General features: G+C 38.1%; 1 protein-coding gene across 1 annotated transcript in view; it reads right to left on the bottom strand.

The window, feature by feature from the left end:
- The window catches only part of LOC136866327 (GMP reductase 1), a 123,880-nt gene that overhangs the window by 53,282 nt on the left and 50,213 nt on the right, over positions 1 to 20,385 (bottom strand). Inside the window, exons 2-3 of the mRNA XM_067143177.2 lie at positions 9,754 to 9,873; positions 3,209 to 3,466 (exon numbers count right to left, since the gene is read on the bottom strand). Of these exons, the coding sequence (XP_066999278.1) occupies positions 3,209 to 3,466; positions 9,754 to 9,873 (378 nt within the window). The remainder of the gene's footprint in view (positions 1 to 3,208; positions 3,467 to 9,753; positions 9,874 to 20,385) is intronic.

Here is a 20,385-nt window from a genome sequence, read left to right as displayed (position 1 = left end):
GGGTGTATTCTTCGTCTGCATCCCCCACCCACAGAGGGTAGACAGAGAGAGAAAAGAAGAAAAAAGTAGGGATCTGTCACTTTGAAAAATGAAGTAACGGACGAAGAAAAGTAAGGGCCACAAAGGGCATGAAAATTAAAGACTCCCTAGGCCTCGAATGCTCTAATATCGTTGGGTCAGAAAAGAACAAGAGTTGACCAAGGGGGATAGGACAGGATAGATGAAAGTGAGGAGCCTGGCACAAGTAAGTCGAAGCAATGCCAGGACTCAGCTAAGGGCCCCGTGGTCGCCAACCCATGCTCCCAAGTTGAGAGCCCCTGGGGCCCCTTTTAGTCGCATCTTACAACAGGCAGAGGATACCGTGGATGTATTCTTCGTCTGCGCCCCTCACCCACAGGGGGTTGTGTGTTTGGTCCGCGAGAGGTATTTTATTTCCCTCAAGTCCGCCAGCAAGCCGGTTAGAATCCCCCTATCTGCCACCTGGGACGTGCCACATGGGAGTATCACCTCTCCCCCTGCTATGCCAGCGTAGTAGGTTCGTGGCACCGGTTTTTGCCCACGGTATATTGCATTTGCCAATTTTTAACTTCACAATGAATTAGCCCTTTCAGCTAGTCATAACAATCTTATCTTCGGAGGCAATTCCCTATCCTGATGTGAAAATTCTAGTTAAATATAAATGCAGAGTAGTTTTCACATCTTGTAAGTAATATGTAAAGTTTTAATTTACCATGGGTTTGTCTCCAGTAGTTCAGCATCAATTTAAGGTAGAACAGTTAAAGCTATGCACCTTTTACTGAAGTGTTTTAGGAAAGGCAGCAACTTAATTGGTCTCTGCGTTAAATTTAATTTTAATTTTTTTTATTTGTTGTAACTGTATGTCTCTTAGGAGATGTTTAAACATGCCCCATTCTAATTTTTTTTTGGTTAATAAGGGATTGGACTTTCGTAAACTGTAATTTTCACGTTTATTTATTTCTTAAATGTAAACTCAAATGGCCATCGTCTGCAATTCGCCTAACTTACTATCACGATTTATTGTACATAATTGTAATGAGATATATTTGTATTTAGGTTAAATATTACTTCAAGAAGAAAGCAAGGTAGAAACCTGATTTCCATTCGCTGTGTTATTTTGGCTGTTTTGGTAATTAATTTGTTTTGTAACTTAACCTGCTTTGTTAATTTAGTAAACGTAGTGTTCAGAAAGGGATCACCGTTGATTTCCTTTCCCCGCAACACATTAACTTCTCACGGACCTACTAGGGTTTCCAGCCTGTTTCCCATTTCCTTTCCTATAGCCGTAATGTTGGTCAACCTGGTATTTATTTCTCTATGCTGTTTTCAGAGTATTAATATGGTGGGTGTGTTCCATTTAACTTACTGCGCTCGAATCTCATGAAGTTTAATTTTTTAAATTATTATCATTCTTGTTCCTTGTTGTGTAAACCGTTGTGGTTACATTGTTCAGTGATGGAATAGCACTTTTCGCTAATACTCGACTGGTGGGCGCTCCAGCATGGTCTGAATGTAAACATAGGATAAGACTGGAGGCAGACACTAATGGAAGGCATTGGTTGTATGACTATTTCCTGTTTACATTCTTTCCAAAAGGTATATCGTTCCTCCACTGCTAAATATATACTGTATTATTATCAATAAAATTCTGGCAACACCTAGTGTTTACACTGCACTATGTCTTCTGGTGTAGGTTAAAACAAATTTGTTACATTCATTCACCTGTCTCAGCCTCACCCTTGGCTTTGACAACATGAAAGTGACTGAGGTATGAGTGATACTAGTAATGCCATTCCTTATGCAGTCAGTCCCTGTAATGAATGATGATGTGAAAATTTAGCTCATGGAGTCGGTTGGTACGGGCATTTTAGTGGGCTTGGCAGACTGATATGTAATAACTTCTGGCTCAGTGGGGAAAGCAACGGGGAAACTACCTTACTTCTCATTTCCCGAGTACACCTCTTCGGTGACACCTGGGCCACCTATGACAGCTGATGGCAGAGCTGTTCAGGTCCAAACCAGCATCCAGGCTGAGCACTCAACCATCTGAGTTTTACTGATACTAATATACATTTAGCAGTGGAGGAACAATATATCTTTCGGAAAGAATGTAAACAGGAAATCCATCATTCAACCGATAACTTCCATTAGCGTCTGCCTGCAATCTTATCTTATGTTTACAATCAAACTGTGCTGGAGTGCCCACCCGGCGAGTATTGGCAAAAAGCGGGATGGCATCACTGAAAAAAACCTTACGTGATTTAAAAAAAAAAATGGAATGCATTTTCGAATTCAACACACACAATAACATGAATAATTAATTTGTAGTACTTTTATATAGAATGTATGAGTGAATAATGTAACTGGACTTACTGCCTGTATGTTCACAATAAATATATATATATATTTGATAGTTCCAAGTTCTGGTATTTGTTTTGTTGTACAGTGTAATCTACAGAACAGTTATGAACAAGTGGCATTTACATTATGTGGCAAAACAAACATTACTGAAATTACAAACATACCTTGATCATCAAGTTACATCATTATAACATACAAAGTGATGACAATAGATGTCTAACTGTGTTGGTAGAGTATGCATTCAAAATGTGCTCCCTTATGTCTCGTTTCTGCAAAAAAAATCAGCGAATTTAATTTTTGTGGTTTTGCCTGCATGTTTATGTAAACGGCATATTTTGAAGAAGGGTCAAAGAGGTGAGTATTTCATAGAATTATAAATAAATAAATAAATAAATAAATAAATAAATAAATAAATAAATAAATAAATAAATAAATAAATAAATAAATAAATAAATGTGTGTGTGTATGTATGTATGTATGTATGTATGTATGTATGTATGTATGTATGTATGTATGTATGTATGTATGTATGGCAAGGAGCATGTGGGAAAACAGGCAAAACCTTTATGAGATCTCCCCCCCCCCCACCTTTCAGTAACACGACACTACCCAAGCAGTATACTCAACAGTCCTTTCTGTACACCACATACTCGAATAATAACAATAGCCATGTACCACATTCAGCGGTACATCCCTTCCTATACCCAACAGTACAGACAGATAATTTTAATTAAACTTCCTTTCCATACCAAATACCACAGTTAGATCTATCCACAATCAGAAACATTTTAAAATTTATTATTATTCAATTTATAGCATTCAAACTTACTATGATTGTATGTGATGGGAAAGCAGCTCGCACTTTTCTTACATATTCAACAAAATGCTGCGAATAACCATTAGCAACATCAAGGCAGATGAATGTCACACCTGGTATCTCTGTGAGAATTTGAGTAAGTCGTTCAAAGTCTCCACCAGCCGTCCCCGAACTTGCTGCTACATAACGAAGGCACTCAGGATTATTGGCAGCAAAATCTTTCCAATCTTCCAGAGTGTAATATTTATGCACTGTTGTAAACAGGCCGTGCTGAAACAAACATAATATTTTATAGATTACCGATTGTAGAAAAGGCTAATGTATACAGCAAATATGATGTGTGTTCAAAAATAATCATTGAACTTTGAAAACACTGCACAAATGTCAAGTCTAAGTGGCTTCCAGAAAGTGGCGCTATACAGGGTGAACAAAAAATAACACACGTGGAGGACGGCATACGGTTCCTCGTCGAAATTCATGACGAAAGTTTATCATGCTAAACCTAGTCCCACTAATAGGTTTAATAGAAATGCGAGTTAAGAAACGAGGCTCTGGCAATGCTGTAATGGCGTGCAGCGTGGCCAAGCACAGGTCACATGAACTGGGCGCTCTGCCGGAGCTGTCTCATTAGCTCAGCGAGGCGAGGTAATGCCATAAATGCAGGCTGTGCGGATGTGCCGATGTCCGAGTCTTGTTCGCGCCAATTTTTTTCAGTTAATGTATCAAATTGTATCCAGTGTACACCTCCACTATGCAATACACTATGTTCTGTCTTACCATTACAGTTACCTTTATTTAAACCCTAGCAAATGTACTAGTGTTTCGCTACAGTATTCTACACAGTATTCGAATATCGAAGTAAATACTTTACATACAGTACATAAGATTGTTTTAAAATTGCATGTCTCTTAACGTTAACCGAGAAACAGCATGAGGAGGTCCCAATACCTTGCTTCCAATGTAAAGTATTTGTTACGGATTTGTGATGATAACGGCAGGCTCACTTGCCTACTGCCATTCACAATTGAGTTGGGAAATTTACATTATAATGGCAGGCCCCATTGCCTACTCCGTGGTCCCAATCGATTTGGGGAATTTTCATTACAATGGCATGCCCCCTTTCCTACTTGCAGACAGATTACAGTTGAGCAGTTTTTATTAAAATGGCAGCCAACTTCCCTACAACCAGTCGAAAATGAGTTGTGCAGTTATCACTATAATGACAGGCCCCTTTTCTACTGCCAGCCAGCTTACTGCCAGCCACACAAAGTTGGTGTGTTTCCATCAAAATAGCAGGCCACTACGCCTAATGCCAGGCACATTTTAGACGATTATATTTGTTTATAATGGCAGGCACGCTTGCCTACAGCCAAACGCAATCTGGTAGGGGAGTTTTAACCAAAACTGCATGCTCCCTTGACTTCTGCAAGTTGAATCGAGAAGTGAATTATTCATTACCAGCAGAAGTACCTGTTCTTCGTACGGGTTATCAGAAACTGGCTTTAGTTACTCATACTATTGGTGTGAGCGACTTCATTAGATATTTATATCACTGGTGTATTTACTTAAGTACGTAGAAATTATTTGTCATGTTTGGAATTATAGTGTATCTTCTTTTCTTCGTTGGGGCCTCTAAATATTAGTTCATAATTAGCGTCGACCTCTAAGATCTTTTACTGCCATGTTTTTCCTTCATTCCCACCTAGATATACCTGCTCCATTCACAAAGCTGCACGTTTAGTGTAAGTATACGTCCACTAGATAGTACCACAAATATAAATATTATTGAATATATTTGTTTGATCCGACATTTTGTAACTATTACAAATGATCAAGGAAATACGCGATGCATAAAAGAAACTACCATAATTATCGAGAGTTATAATTCTCAGGGCTTGTCACTCATGTCACACATCATATAATGAATCTGAGTATAAATGTTGAGAAAATTTTTCAAGTCATGGGCGCATCATCTTGATAATTGTGTACACTATATGGGTTGTTTTCATGGTTACAATGATTGTAAAAGTGGACCAAAATATCGGCACTAATAACATCAGTGATCCTACTACTCTATGATTTGATAGAAAATACTTTAAACTATAGGAAACAGACTCTGCAAAATGCTGAAACCTAAGCCAGTACGTAAAAACGAAGGACTGTCGGCAACCACTGGTCGCTGTACTACGGAGATCTCCGGGGCTATTATTTTTATACTTCACTCCCTTTCCATCCCCGCCCAGAGGAGTGCTATGAGCATCTTACACAACAGTTAATTTTTTCCAGACAGTAAGTCATACTGTATGTGTATCAATTTTGGTTGGCAGCTATGCCCAAACGTACTTGCATAATCTAGCTGCTGTAGAATCCTGGAGCTGACGTTGCCATGGTTACGGCTTTTCGTTTCTTTATCCGATTCCTAGAGCAGGGGTAGTGTGGTTCCAAAATCTCTGTAACAGTTGGTTTAGGGCCTTAAAACATGGTTTTCGGGCCCAAAGGGTTTACTGAGTTTTGTTCTTTGCGTCAAGGGGCTTAAAAGGAGCTTTGACTCGTCCTTGTATGACAAATTCAATTTCGCCTATATTAGCCTATTATTTTAAAATTTTTATATCTCCCCCTGTCGACCCCCCTCGAATTGTCTTGAAAATAAAATACAGCCCATGTTACTCGCTGGCAATGTAGCTTTCTATAGGTGAAGTAATTTTTAAAATTGGTTCAGTAGTTTTTGAGTCTATCCATTACAAACAAATATACAAATTTTTCCTCTTTGTAATATTAGTATAGAAGTATAGATTACATCCCTACACATACGGTTGCCGTCAGGAAGGGCATCCAGCCGTAAAACAGGATCAAATCCACATGTGCGACACATTTCGCACCCGTAACCCCACAGGTGTGGGTAAAGCAATAGAAGAAGAAGATACTCATTTTAAAAATTCACCTGCTTTTTATTCTTTTCACCCCTTAAGTTGATTTTCCAAAAAGAGTGTGTTCATTTTTAAAGGAGATTCCAAGTACCAATTTTAAAGTCTGTAACATCTTCAATTTTTGAGATATATGTATCCTCATATAAATAATTCAACTCCTTCCTCACTTCTTCCCCCCCCCCCCTCTTAAGTGGATTTTCTGAAAACGAATATTTGTGCTCTTTTATTTTTAAAGGGGATTCCAAATATCAAATTTCATGTCTGTAACATGTTAGGTTTTTGTGATAGAAAATCATATACTACCACTATAGAATGCATTTTAATTTATTTATAGAGCACATAGATGCATACTTAATATTTTTGTCTGTATTTCTGCTTTCAGCCAAATAAAAGATATTATTTTATATCTCAAGTATCTGATGCTTGGAAAATCACAAAAAGGAAATAGAAAAGAAACAGAGCCCATGAAACACATTCTATTTTATGTAGTTTATTGCAATCTGCTGATATGTAAAGTCACTCAAAAATGAATGAGCTTGTGGCATTACAGTGCGGCTGTGAGCTTGCATCCGGGAGATAGTGGGTTTGAATCCCACTGTCAGCAGACCTGAAGATGGTTTTCCATGGTTTCCTATTTTCACACCAGGAAAACGCTGGAGCTGTACCTTAATTAAGGCCACGGCTGCTTCCTTCCCACTCCTAGGCCTTTCCTATTCCATTGTCGCCATAAGACCTATCTGTGCTGGTGCGACATAAAGCCACTAGAAAAAATTAAGTCTGATAAAGTATTAAATGCAAGGAATATACAATACCATGTGCTCACACTTTTTTGAGAGACTATACAAGCGTGCCTCAGTTACCAGCACATATTTGTAAGCAGTTTCCACAGCAATCAACAAATCAAGCTACTTGTACGATGAATTAATACGAGTTTCCATGAAGTGTCTCATAATTTTACACATGCAAGTTCAGTACCAGGAATAATGTAGTTTGCATACTGTCTTTAAACAAGCAGCACTATAAGATACAAAAATAGTTAGAACCTGGAATGGTACATTCATCAATTATGTATTAAGCATAAGATTGTGACAGTTCTGGGAATGCTACAATGTGTTAGATGTGACAGTTCTAAAGTTGTTCTCAGTCTCTTGGGCACTAAACTCAAAGTTCATTGCTTCTCACTAATAATACAGTTCCAAGAATACATTTATCTGCTTTCTACTCATCATAGTGAGAGATAAACTATCTTTCATTTCAAATAAAAAGCTACAACTATCCCTGCTGCTAATAAGGCAAGTGATATGACAGGGCTCCAGACTTCATAAGCTTATATAAAGACATTTTATTCTAAAAACTGTCCTTTCAAATTAAAAAAAAAGGACTTCTAGTGCAAAAGACAAGGCAGAAAGATGGTACATATTTAATAATTATATCAAGGGATAGAAATAGATAAGGTTCTTAAAACAAGAAGAGGCTCTTGATGAAATGGGAGACCCAATTTTGAGGTCAAAATTTTATAAAGCAATGAGAACAAGGCACCTGGAATTGATGATAAAACCTCATAATTACCAACTGCCTTGGGAGAAACTGGCATGGCAGGGTTATTTCATTTAGTGTGTAAGATGTGTGATGCCAGAGAAATGCCATCTGATTTTAAAAAGAATGTTGTTGTACCTATTCCCAAGAAATCAAGTTAGTGCTGACAAGTGTGATAACTATAGCACCATTACTTTAGTATCCCACGCTTGGAAAATTTTAATACATATTATTTACAGAAGAATGGAGAAGTAAACTGAAGCTGAGTTAGAAGATCACTTCGGCTTAAGAAGAAATGTAGGAACACACGATGAAGTCTTGATTTTGTGTCTGATCTTACAGGATCAAATTAAGAAGGATGAGTTACGTACATGATATTCATAGATCTAGAAAAGGCATTTGATAATATTAAGTGGACTAAGCTATTTGAGAATCTGAAGATGATCAGGATCAGATACCGAAAAAGAAAATTTATCTACAATCTGTACAAAATGAGTCTACAGTGATAAGAATTGGGGCCTATTAAAAAGAAGCAGCAATCCAGAAAGGAGTGAGGCAAGGCTGCAGTTTGTCCCCTCTCCTTCCAACGTTTATATATAACAAGTGGTACAGGAAACCAAACAGGAATTTGGAAAGGGAATCAAAATCCAAAGAGAGGAAATCAAAACTCTGAGATTTGCTAATGATATTGTTATTTAATTTGAGTCTACAGAAGATCTGGAGAAATTACTGAATGGTATGGACACAGTCTTGGAGAGGATGAAGATAAATAAATCCAAAACAAAAGTAATGGAGTGCACACAAACGAAGTCAAGTGATGCAGGATATGTTACAATAGGAAATGAAGTCTTAAAGCAAGAAGATGAATACTGTTATTTGGGTAGTAGAACAATTAATGATGGCAGAAGTAAGGACGACATAAAATGTAGATTAGATGAAGCAAAGAAGAGCTTTCCTAAGAAACGAAATTCGCTCACATTCAACTTTGATATAGGAATTAGAAAGACATTTTTGAAGACTTAAGTATGGAGCGTGGCATTATATGGAAATGGAATATGAACAAGAAAGAAAGAGAGAAGCAGCTTATGAAATGTGGGGTTACAGAAGAATGCTGAAGGTGAAGTGGGAAGATTGAGTCACGAATGAAGAGATACTGTATCACATTGGTGAGGAGAATGATTTGGCAAAATTTTACCAGAAGAAGAGAGTGAATGATAGGACATATTAGGACACCCGGGACTTGTTAATTTAGTTTCTGAGGGAATTCTAGGCATAAAGAATGGTAGGGATATGCCAAGGGATGTAGTAGTTATGCAGAAATGAAAAGGTTAGCACAGGACAGGGTAAAATAGCTGCATCAAACCATTCCATGGACTGATGACTTAAACAACAAAAACAACAACAATAACAACTACAGCTGGTTTAGGGAAGAGAATACAGTTGTTGAACATTGCATTAGAGCTCCATAATTTATTTCCAAAGAACGCAGTACCACATAATGTGGAAAAGTCAGTAATAGATAATTTCAAAAAGGTAGAGCCTGGAAAACCTGAAATAACACTTATTCATAACTGTTATGTTCTCCAAGAGAAGGGAGAGGAACAAATATTTCAAATTATACTGCTGAAGTACTGCCCTGTAACATACTGCAACAATGAAATTACTTTTTTGTTTCATTTAAAACCTTTGCTGCACGTAACTATAAAACTCTGTTGTTTGAGAATTTGGAAAAATATGGAATAGTTTAAGATAACTCCTCCAGAAATAATAAAATTGTATCAATGTATTTCTAAAACAGAAAAGCCTCACTGCCTTAAAAAATGCATTTGATCAATGATAGTAATCTTTAACAATTCATATTTTTAGTGCATGTATCCAAGTTTTCAAGGGCATAAGTGGTAAAATATTGCATCACTTTGGCAAAATGCTGCCACTTGTAATATTCCAACTAAACTATAAAACAATACTGGGAATTAATACTTCTGGGATAGCCCAAAGAAGTGTGCACTCTCTTTCTCCCATGAATCATAAAGAATAGTCGTAATTTCAGGATAAACATGAAATCAATGACAAAATATGGAAATAACTACAAACCTTTCCAATTGCTTGTGCCATTTCAAATGTGCCTACAGTATCCATATTGGACGCCATCACTGGAATTCCTTTATAAGTTTGTTTAGAATTCCTAAATGTTATTTCTCTATAAAGATCAACCTGAAACAAACATGTAATCTATTATTAATTTTACAAAAATGCTAATAATATGAAAGCAAGGATATCAGCCTATAAAAGTAGTCTAGGGATCTCTAGATTAAAACAGTTGGAAGTGGTATGGAGATGATAATTGTTTTTCTAAAGGAAACAATATGTGATTTCCCTATCTTCAGGATGTAAGAGATTTCAGTAATACAGGACAGGAGACAATCAAATTATCTTGTTTTTAAGTATCTTCCGGTATTTTGCCCTTTCTTATTGAATACATTTTCCCTTTCCAAGTAGAAGCAAGTTAAATACTAATTACTGTCACAAATTCACCACTGTCCGGCCCCAAGTCCGGAATGCCGAGTGTCGAGCGAAGGTAAATAACTCAAGCCCCCATAGAGGCCAATGGCTTTGGGTGGATGAGCCCCTTTGGGTGGGGTGATGGTCCCCTCAGTGTAGGAAATGACACTGGAACCCATCATCTGTATCTTTGGACCAATGGCAAAATGGATGGAGGAACCTCCTTTTTGTGGTTTCTCATCGGTTGTGGAGATGGACGAGATCATGCCAGACAGACTGGCTGGCTGTGAAGGCGCAACTCAATGGTATTTTGAGGCTGCAGGAGTCCATTGCAGTCGTGGTACTAGAACCTGCATGTCGCATTTCATTTGTGCCACAGAGTATAGTTCCGAGATCATCGTGTGTGGGTCACTTCCTTGCAAGCTGCGATCCACCTTAAACAAAATCCCGCTTGTTGGCACTTTTTCCTGCTGTCACCCCCTTTCAACTCAAGTCCAATGTGTCCCCTTCAAATTTGGCCTACAATAAGCATTTATTGTATTAGCGTGTGTAAGATTTTATTTTATTAGTGCGAGCGATATTTTCCAGCCTTGTATTACGGACACAGCTCCAACAGTTCAAAACCGGTCTTATTGGCAGGGGAGAAATGTATTGATTTTCTCTCTGCGGAGCGATCAGCTGACCCACGTGACACACTGAGGGAGCAGGCCAAGGTCGCCTGGACACGCGGACAGCACATGTCAAATCTCAGGCAGAAGTACTTTCGAGAAGTGAACGCTAGACATCGACCAATTACGGACAATTATAGTCCCACACCACTTTCCCTGGATATGCATAAAAACCCGTGTTTCCAGAAGAAAGGCTCTCTATGCTCTCTGCTCTTCGATTCATCGACATGTTCTTATGCTGCGGACTTCGGCGGGATATTTGCTGTCTACTCCGAGATGGTTACTTCTTAAATCAATTATCTGACTGTAAAACCAGCCACCCTTCACTTATAGTTGGATCAACGAGCCTGGCAGATTTCTTTTAATACAAGTTACGTATTTTTCCATCACTAATTTCATCGCGTGTGTGTGTGTGTGTGTAGCATATCTTAAAACTGTTTGTTAGTTTCAGCCTCTACTCCACGAGAAGAAAGAAGAAAATCGCCATGTGTTGGAACGAGTGTCTCAAGATGCTGTTACATATTGAAGAGGAAGCTTGCCGCAACTTTACTTGGAACCTCGAGACTACAATGATCTGCTAAAATGAAGGCAATGTCCGGCATGGGGAGATAGCGGCCCCGGGCAGATAACTGACCACATGTTCCAGACCACCGGCGAAGATCCAGTTCCATCATTCATTTAAGTACACTTTACTAAGGTTTATCTGTTCATCTTTGTAGAAATAATGCTTTCTTATTCATTAGTGGTAACATTTCTTCTAGTCTTGCAGCAGATTTGAATATTTTCACTCTTCTTTCATATGGGAGATGGTAGATTTGTCATTTTGTGTGTGGATGATTATTGACCTATATTAGTTTAGCTAGAACGTGTGTGTGTCTTCTACGATTATTCTAGCTGTCCCATTTAATAGTCCAGTGTGTTTAAAAATCATTGTCCTCACCGATAATTAACAATTTAAATTCTGAAAATTGTTTTTTTGGAAGTCGTGTGGGACAGATTTATGGCACATTGTGTTACGCCAGATTTCTATGTAAGAGTTTCTTCATGTGTGATTTAAGGCGTGTTAGTGTCATCTGACATATTGTCGAACCCCAGTTTCCGCGAATTTTAGATCTCGCACATCTAATAATAATAATAATAATAATAATAATAATAATAATAATAATAATAATAATAATAACAACAACAACAATAATAATAATAATAATAATAATAATAATAATAATAATAATAATAATAATAATAATAATAATAATAATAATAATAATAATGAATTTTCATCTCGGGTTAAATAAATGAATAAGGGTCATGAGTTTAAATATTGCTTGATCTTGTGTGTTATGATGCTAATGTGTGTGCTCAATTAGGATGAATATGAGCCTGGAATATGGCAGATTCTCGTCGGATCATTTATTATATTTATTGACTTGAGGATGGATTATTTACTGTGTGTTTGTGATGTGTGAATCCATTTATTGAGTCTTATTTTGGAGAATACGTGTTGTTGAACGTAATTTCTTCAAATGGAGCATGTGCTAATTGATAGACGTGGAGTTGAGTAATAATAATGTCGTGACTCATGAACCATGAAGGAGAATGCTTCTATTTGACCTGTTCTATGTGCGTTTCTGTAGTCGACAAATTTCTTCAGACATCAACCGCCGATATCATGATAAACGTTGTTGATTTCACGTTCTTTAATTAAGTGATTATCCAGACTTCATCACATTCCTGAGGAACGTAAAATATTTTTTCTTTGCCCGATACCGTCATTGAGAAAATTCAAATATTAGGATTAAAAATCAAAGATTATTATTCAAAGGCTAGAATTCGCTGTAAATAGTGTAAATTATTATCGTGTGGCTTAGTGTGAATGTTGTGTGTGTGATTGATAATATTTCAATGCATTGTGATATTTCCTTTGACCATGATTTTGGCCAGACCACGTGTTTATTTCGTTGAGACCTGATTGTCACCATCGTTGTTTGTGTCGGCATAACTTTTTGAAATATAAATCTTTAGTGGATTTTATTTGGTATTTAAGTAAAGGAAGATTCAGAGTGTCACACGGTAATGAATAAGGAAGGATCATTTCTGTGGACTTGGTTCACTATGTAATTTTGTAAAGCCTACGGCATTAAATTTTTCTTTAGAAGTGTCAAATACCAAAGAGTGACTTTACGTTGTCAGACGAAATATTAGAGGAATATTAAGAGGAATAATTATTGTACAGGCATAATGGTGCAAAATGTAAGTCCAATGGAGATATTTTTGAGTAATATTTTTTATAAGAAATTGGTTTAATTAATTTTCAATTTTATTGAGGTAACGCTTTATTCAGCACATTAAAGAAGGAAGGATTTATTTGAGATAAATGTTGAAATTAATAAATCTAGTAATTCAACATTAAAGATAAATAGGAATCAGACAACTTTCACTTTCTTTAACTTATAAACAATAATATAATTATTGAGAGGAGGTCCTCCTACAGAAATTTTATTTTGTTATTATTTCGTTGAGCCAGAAGTAGGCTAATAAAAGTTATGTGTACTTACAGAAACGTTGTCGACCGAGAATAGTGGAGATTATATGCAGTTAAGAGGAACTGGCAGAGAAGAAAAATTTAATTTCTTATCAAGATTGTTAATTAAATTTGTTATTGTTAAATGTGTTAGTTTATAATAAATGTCAGAACCTGTTGTTTTATATTCTTGTGTTATTGTCGCTAGTCCTTGTCTCTTACCCTGCCTTCGAAAATAAGTAAAGCCAGACAACGAACGGTCCACCCTCGGGACTCTCGTTCTCCGGCTGAGCTATGCCCGGTAAGAAGGGGGCAAATGGTGATGGGATAAGGATGGTGGAGGCAGGTTTTCGGGTGAAACTGGAAGCCCCTAGTTCTGACCTCGCACGATGGCAGCAGACATGTGATGGTAGTCTTTATTTTTCATTTTTACTACTGATCTGCATTTAGGGCAGTCGCCCAGGTGGCAGATTCCCTGTCTGTTGTTTTCCTAGCCTTTTCTTAAATGATTGCAAAGAAATTGGAAATTTATTGAAGATCTCCCTTGGTAAGTTATTCCATTCCCTAACACCTCTTCCTATAAATGAATATTTGCCCCAATTTGTCCTCTTGAATTCCAACTTCATTTTGTGATCTTTCCTACTTTTATAAATGCCACTCAAACTTATCGTCTACTAATGTCATTCCACGCCATCTCTCTGCTGACAGCTCGGAACATACTACTTAATGTAGGATGCTAAATGGTTTATTATGTCACCTATTCAATACATATAAATTTTACAGTTAGGAATTTATTCTTAATTCCGCTTGAGACATGTTTCGCCCTTCATTGAGGGCATCCTCAGTCAAAATTACCTCCTCAAGGCAAAAATCAGGTACCTGTTAGTATTTAACATGCACAAATTAATATACATTACAATGGGAAAATTAAGCACGAGAAACCATCACCATCTTTCTCTCAGTTTTTCCCACCCCAAACTTTGCAACATTTTTGAAACGCTACTCTTTTGTTGGAAATCACCCAGAACAAATCAAGCTGCTTTTCTTTGGATTTTTTCCAGTTCTTGAATCAGGTAATCCTGGTGAGGGTCTCATACACTGGAACCATACTCTAGTTGGAGTCTTACCAGAGACTTATATGCCCTCTCCTTTACATCCTTACTACAACCCCTAAACACCCTCATAACCATGTGCAGAGATCTGTACCCTTTATTTACAATCCCATTTATGTGATTACCCCAGTGAAGATCTTTCCTTATATTAACACCTAGATACTTACAATGATCCCCAAAAGGAACTTTCACCCCATCAATGCAGTAATTAAAACTGAGAGGACTTTTCCTATTTGTGAAACTCACAACCTGACTTTTATCCCTGTTTATCATGATACCATTGCCTACTGTCCATCTCACAACATTATCGAGGTCATTTTGCAGTTGCTCACAATCTTGTAACTTATTTATTACTCTGTACAGAATAACATCTTCTGTAAAAAGCCTTATCTCTGATTCAACTTCTTTACACATATCATTGATATATATATATTAGAAAGCATAAAGGTCAAATAATACTGCCTTGAGGAATTCCCCTCTTAATTTTTAAAGGGACAGATAAAGCTTCCCCTACTCTAATTCTCTGAGTTCTATTTTCTAGAAACAGAGCCACCCATTCAGTCACTCTCTTGTCAAGTCCAATTGCACTCATTTTTGCCAGTAGTCTCCCATGATCTACCCTATCAAATGCCTTAGACAGGTCAATCGTGATACAGTCCAACTGACCTCCTGAATCCAGGATATCTGCTATATCTTGCTGGAATCCTACAAGTTGAGCTTCAGTGGAATAACCTTTCCTAAACACAAACTGCCTTCTACCAAACCAGTTATTAATTTCACAAACATGTCTAATATAATCAGAAAGAATGCTTTCCCAAAGCTTACATGCAATGCAAGTCAAACTAACTGGCCTGTAATTTTGAGCTTTATGTCTATCACCCTTTCCTTTATATACAGGGCTTACTATAACAACTCTCCATTCATTTGGTAAAGTTCCTACATGCAAACAATAATCAAATAAGTACTTCAGATATGGTACTATATCCCAACCCATTATTTTTAGTATATCACCCGAAACCTTATCAACCAACAATCTTTACATACTGCTGGCTGAATACTTCTGCCTTTTGAAGATCCCCGCATACATTCGTGGAATATCCTTCTTGGAACCTGTTTCTGCCTTAAAGTACCTATACATACTCTTCCATTTTTCACTAAAATTAGTATGGCCACCAATTATGCTTGCCATCATGTTATCCTTAGCTGAATTCTTTGCTAGATTCAATTTCCTAGTAAGTTCCTTCAATTTCCCCTTACTTCCACAGCCATTTTTAACTCTATTTCTTTCCAACCTGCACCTCCTTCTTAGTCTCTTTACTTCCCTGTTATAATATAGTGGATCTTTACCATTCCTTACCACCTTTAAAGGTACAAACCTATTTTCACATTCCTCAACAACTGCTTTAAACCCATCCCAGAGTCTGTTTACATTTTTATTTACCGTTTTCCACCGATCATAGTTACTTTTTAAAAACGCCCTTATGCCTGTTTTATCAGCCATATGGTACTGCCTAACAGTCCTAATTTTAATCTCTTCCTTTCTTTCACATTTATTTTTGATTACCACAAAAACAGCTTCGTGATCACTAATACCATCTATTACTTCGGTTTCTCTATAGAGCTCATCCGGTTTTACCTGCACCACATCCAGAATATTCTTCCCTCTAGTTGGTTCTATCACTTTCTGAATCAGGTATCCTTCCCATATTAATTTATTTGCCATTTGTTGGGCATGCTTCCTGGCGTTCGCATTACCTTCCCAATTGACATTTGGTAAATTGAGATCACCCGCTACAATCACGTTCCTTTCCTTATTGTTTCCCACATAGCTAATTATCTTATCAAATAATTCTGAATCAGTATCTGGGCTACCCTTTCCTGGTCTGTACACTCCAAAGACATCAAGTTGCCTATTATCTTTAGAGATGAGCCTTACCCCTAGAATTTCGTGTTTGTCATCTTTAACTTTTTCGTAGCTTACAATTCTTCTTTCACGAGAATGAATACTCCCCCTCCTACCATTTCTATCCTATCTCTATGATACACCCTCCAGTTCTGTGAGAAAATTTCTGCATCCTTTATATCATTTCTCAGCCATGTTTCAACTCCTATTACAATATCTTGTAAGTATATATGTATTAAATTACTTAACTGTATTCCTTTCTTTACAATACTTCTACAGTTGAGCACTAACAGTTTTATGTCATCCCTGCTTGATTTACAGTTCCCTCTTCTCTTAACACTGCTCCCTAGGCCACCCTGTTTCCCTGAATGTACCTCGATATAACCCTTATATGTACCACTGTGGTTTAAAAGAAGGCCATCTGAGCGCAGATCCCTGTCTCCTACCCACCCATTAGGATCTAGAAATTCTTTCTGAGATCCCATGAATACTCAGGAATTTGGTCCTGCATCTGTGTTTGGGCAGGCCTATTTAGGATCACCTCTGCCCACTCTGAATGGGGAAGACCCTAGAAAATGTGGGCTAAACATCGGTAGTCACACTCTCAGCCAGCTGGGAGGCCGCACTCAGCGGGTCACCACTTAAATGGTCGAAAAACAAAGATTACCAAAACTTTGATTATAAGAACCTGGAATGTTTGAACCCTACTTGATTTGAAAAATAATAACAGACCTGAGAGAAGAACAGCACTTGTCACCCATGAGCTTGGACTAAAGAACATTGATATTGCTGCCTTAAGTGAAACCAGACTGTCCAGTGAAAGTAAACTTACAGAGTTCAGCTCAGGCTACACAATCTTCTGGAAGAGAAAAGATGAGGGAGCCACATTCATGGTGTGGGATTTGCTGTGAAGGCCACGTGGGTGAATGAATATCAACTAACTCCAACCGCTGTCCCCCATGCTTTTCAACATCTATTCAGAAAAGATTTTTCGAGATGCTCTTTACGGAAAGACTCAAGGAATTGTGGTTAATGGTTTCATCATAAATAACATCAGGTACGCCGATGACACTGTGCTAGTTGCAACCAATCTCCAGGATCTACAGGAACTACTTAATGCTGTCACTGAAGCCAGCAGCGCAATGGGCTTGAAACTTAATGTAAAGAAGACCAAGTGGATGGTTATAAGCAGAAAAGAAGGTGGCATTCGAGGTAATCTCACAACAGCGAAGGAACAGATCGCGAGAGTAACAACATTTAAATACCTGGGATGTCACATCAATGATTACTGGGACCTTACGAGAACCGATGCAGAATTGAGCAGGCCAGAACTTCTTTTCAGAGACTTAGGAAACTTTTGACAAGCCATGACCTTTCCATTTCACTACGGACACGACTACTCTGGTGCTACGTTTTCAGCATTCTGTTATACGGCGTTGAGGCATGGACACTAACTGAGACCATGTGCAAGAGATTGCAAGCCTCTGAAATGTGGATGTACCGAAGGATGATGAAGATACCTTGGACAGCTAAAATGAGCAATATAGACATTTTGCACCGTATGAAAAAAGAACCAGAAATTCTCACTACCATCAAGAGACGGAAACTAGAATACTTTGGTCATATGATGCGGAACTCTAAATACCACCTTCTGCAAGTAATACTCCAAGGGAAAATTAATGGAAAACGTGGTCCGGGGAGAAGTAAGACATCATGGCTCGGCAACTTGAGCCAGTGGTTTGGGGTGACAAAGCTTACTCTGTTCAGAACAGCTATGAACAAACAACAGATCATGCTACTGATCGCCAACGTTCTGCGAGGACATGGCACATGAAGAAGAAGAAATCCCACTCTCTGGAGCCAAATCTATGACACTTATATCCACATATGCTCCCACCTTGGATGCTGATGTAGAAGCTAAGACCAATTCTACAACCTGCTGAGCTCTACCACCACCAAAGTAACACCAAGAGACAAACTCTTACTACTTGGCGATTTAAATACCAGAGTTGGTAATGATATCCAATTATGAGGCAGTGTGATGGGAAAACATGGACTGTAATGCCAATGGTCTACTGCTCCTAGGTTTATGTGCTGAACATGAATTCTTCATTACTAATACTCAGTTCTGCCTGCCTAACTGCTACAAGACCACTTGGATGCATCCTTGCTCAAAGCACTGGCACATCCTTGACTATATCATCACCAGGCAATGGGATAAAAAAGATGTCCTTATTACAAGGACCGCAAGAAACGTCGATGACTCCTGGACAGATCACAAGCTCCTTTTTTGCCGGATGAGAATCTCAATATGTCCCAAACCAAAAAGATCCATCCTCAACCTGTCCAGAAAGAAATTTGATCCTTCTAAACTTCAAACTGAATCCATTGCTACCGATTACAGAAATGCAATCTCAAACAAACTGACTAGTCATCCAGTCAGCAGTGAGAGTACAAAACAGGAATGGGCCACACTTCAGAAGGTCATCACTGAGTCAGCAGAGGAAACAATTGTTTCAGTGAGGAAAAAAAGCCAGGACTGGTTTGATGAAAATAATGAAGAAATTAAATGTCTGATCAATGCCAAATGGGAAGGAAGATCCATCTTCCAATGTGAAGAAATCACATATCTTGGAACTTAAAGGAAAATGTCAGGCACAAATTAAGGAAATCAAGAATAACTGGTGGCAACAAAAAGCTGAAGAACTGCAAAGACTATGATGCCCATGACCTGCAAAACTTCTATGCTGGCATAAAGGAGATATATGGTCCAATTCAATCTTCATTGAGATTATTGAAGACTGCTGACAACTCCACCATTTTAGCTGATAATGGAGAAATTTTAGAGCATTGGAAGGAACATTTCTCTGCGCTTCTAAATCATGTCTCCGATGCAGCTAAGGACTTCCTTCATAATGTTCCTCAGCAGCCCCAATAACCACGGATGGCAGTTCCACCTACATACAGAGAGTTCACCAAAGCACTCAATCAACTAAAACCAAGAAAGGCTCCTGGTCCTGATAACATCCCTCTGGAACTGATACAAAATGGAGGTATACCCTTGAAGACTAGACTTTTCACACTCATCCAATTGATTTGGGAAACTCGAGAAGTACCTGACGACTTGAAAAATGCTACCATCACCACTATCTTCAAGAAAGGCAATTGTAGTGTATGTGGGAAATATTGTGGTATATAGCTTTTGTCAACTGCAGGTAAAATTCTTGTAAGAATTCTATTAAACCGGCTCCAAATTATCTCAGAGAGGATTTTGCCCGAGTCTCAATGTGGTTTCCAAACCTCCAGAGGCACAACAAATACGATCTTCTGTGCTAGACAACTCCATGCAAAATGCAGAGAGTAACAGCTGCCTCTGTATTTAGTTTTCTATGATTTGGAAAAAGCCTTTGATTCAGTACCAAGATCTGCTATGTGGAAAGTATTGAGACATTTTGGATGTCCTGAACATTATGTGGAATTGGTTCAAGCTCTTCATGATGGCATGTATGGACAGGTTCTTCATGGTAACTCAGTTTCAGATTCGTTTCCTGTCACTCATGGATTGAAATACGGCTGTGTGCTTGCTCCTGCACTCTTTGCATTGTACGTGGCTGCCATGCTGCATGAATCATCTGCAAACAACTTAGGCATGGACATTAAATTTTGTTTTTATGGAGGCCTTTTCAATCTGGCAAGACTTCGCTCACAAAGACATACTCTGATTACCCAGGTGACAGAACTGCAATATGCTGATGACACCGCATTTCCTTCTTTAACACCTGCAGAACTACAACAGTCAGTCAACTGCTTTAAAAACTGCATGTGATCGCTTTGGTCTTGCCATTAGTGTGAAAAAAATGACTGTACTTGCACAACTTGCCTCAGGATTAACTCTTCCTGAGTTCAGTATCTCCATCTTAGACACAACACTGGAACAGGTTGATCACTTTTCATATCTTGGAAGCATCTTGTCTAAATGGCGTACCTGCGAACAAGATGTTGATAAAAGAATGGGGGCAC

Source organism: Anabrus simplex, chromosome 3, assembly GCF_040414725.1.
Source record: "Anabrus simplex isolate iqAnaSimp1 chromosome 3, ASM4041472v1, whole genome shotgun sequence".
NCBI classification, from domain to species: Eukaryota; Metazoa; Arthropoda; class Insecta; order Orthoptera; family Tettigoniidae; genus Anabrus; species Anabrus simplex.
The sequence above is the reverse complement of the archived record's forward strand: the minus strand, read 5'-3'. Positions and strand labels throughout refer to the sequence as shown.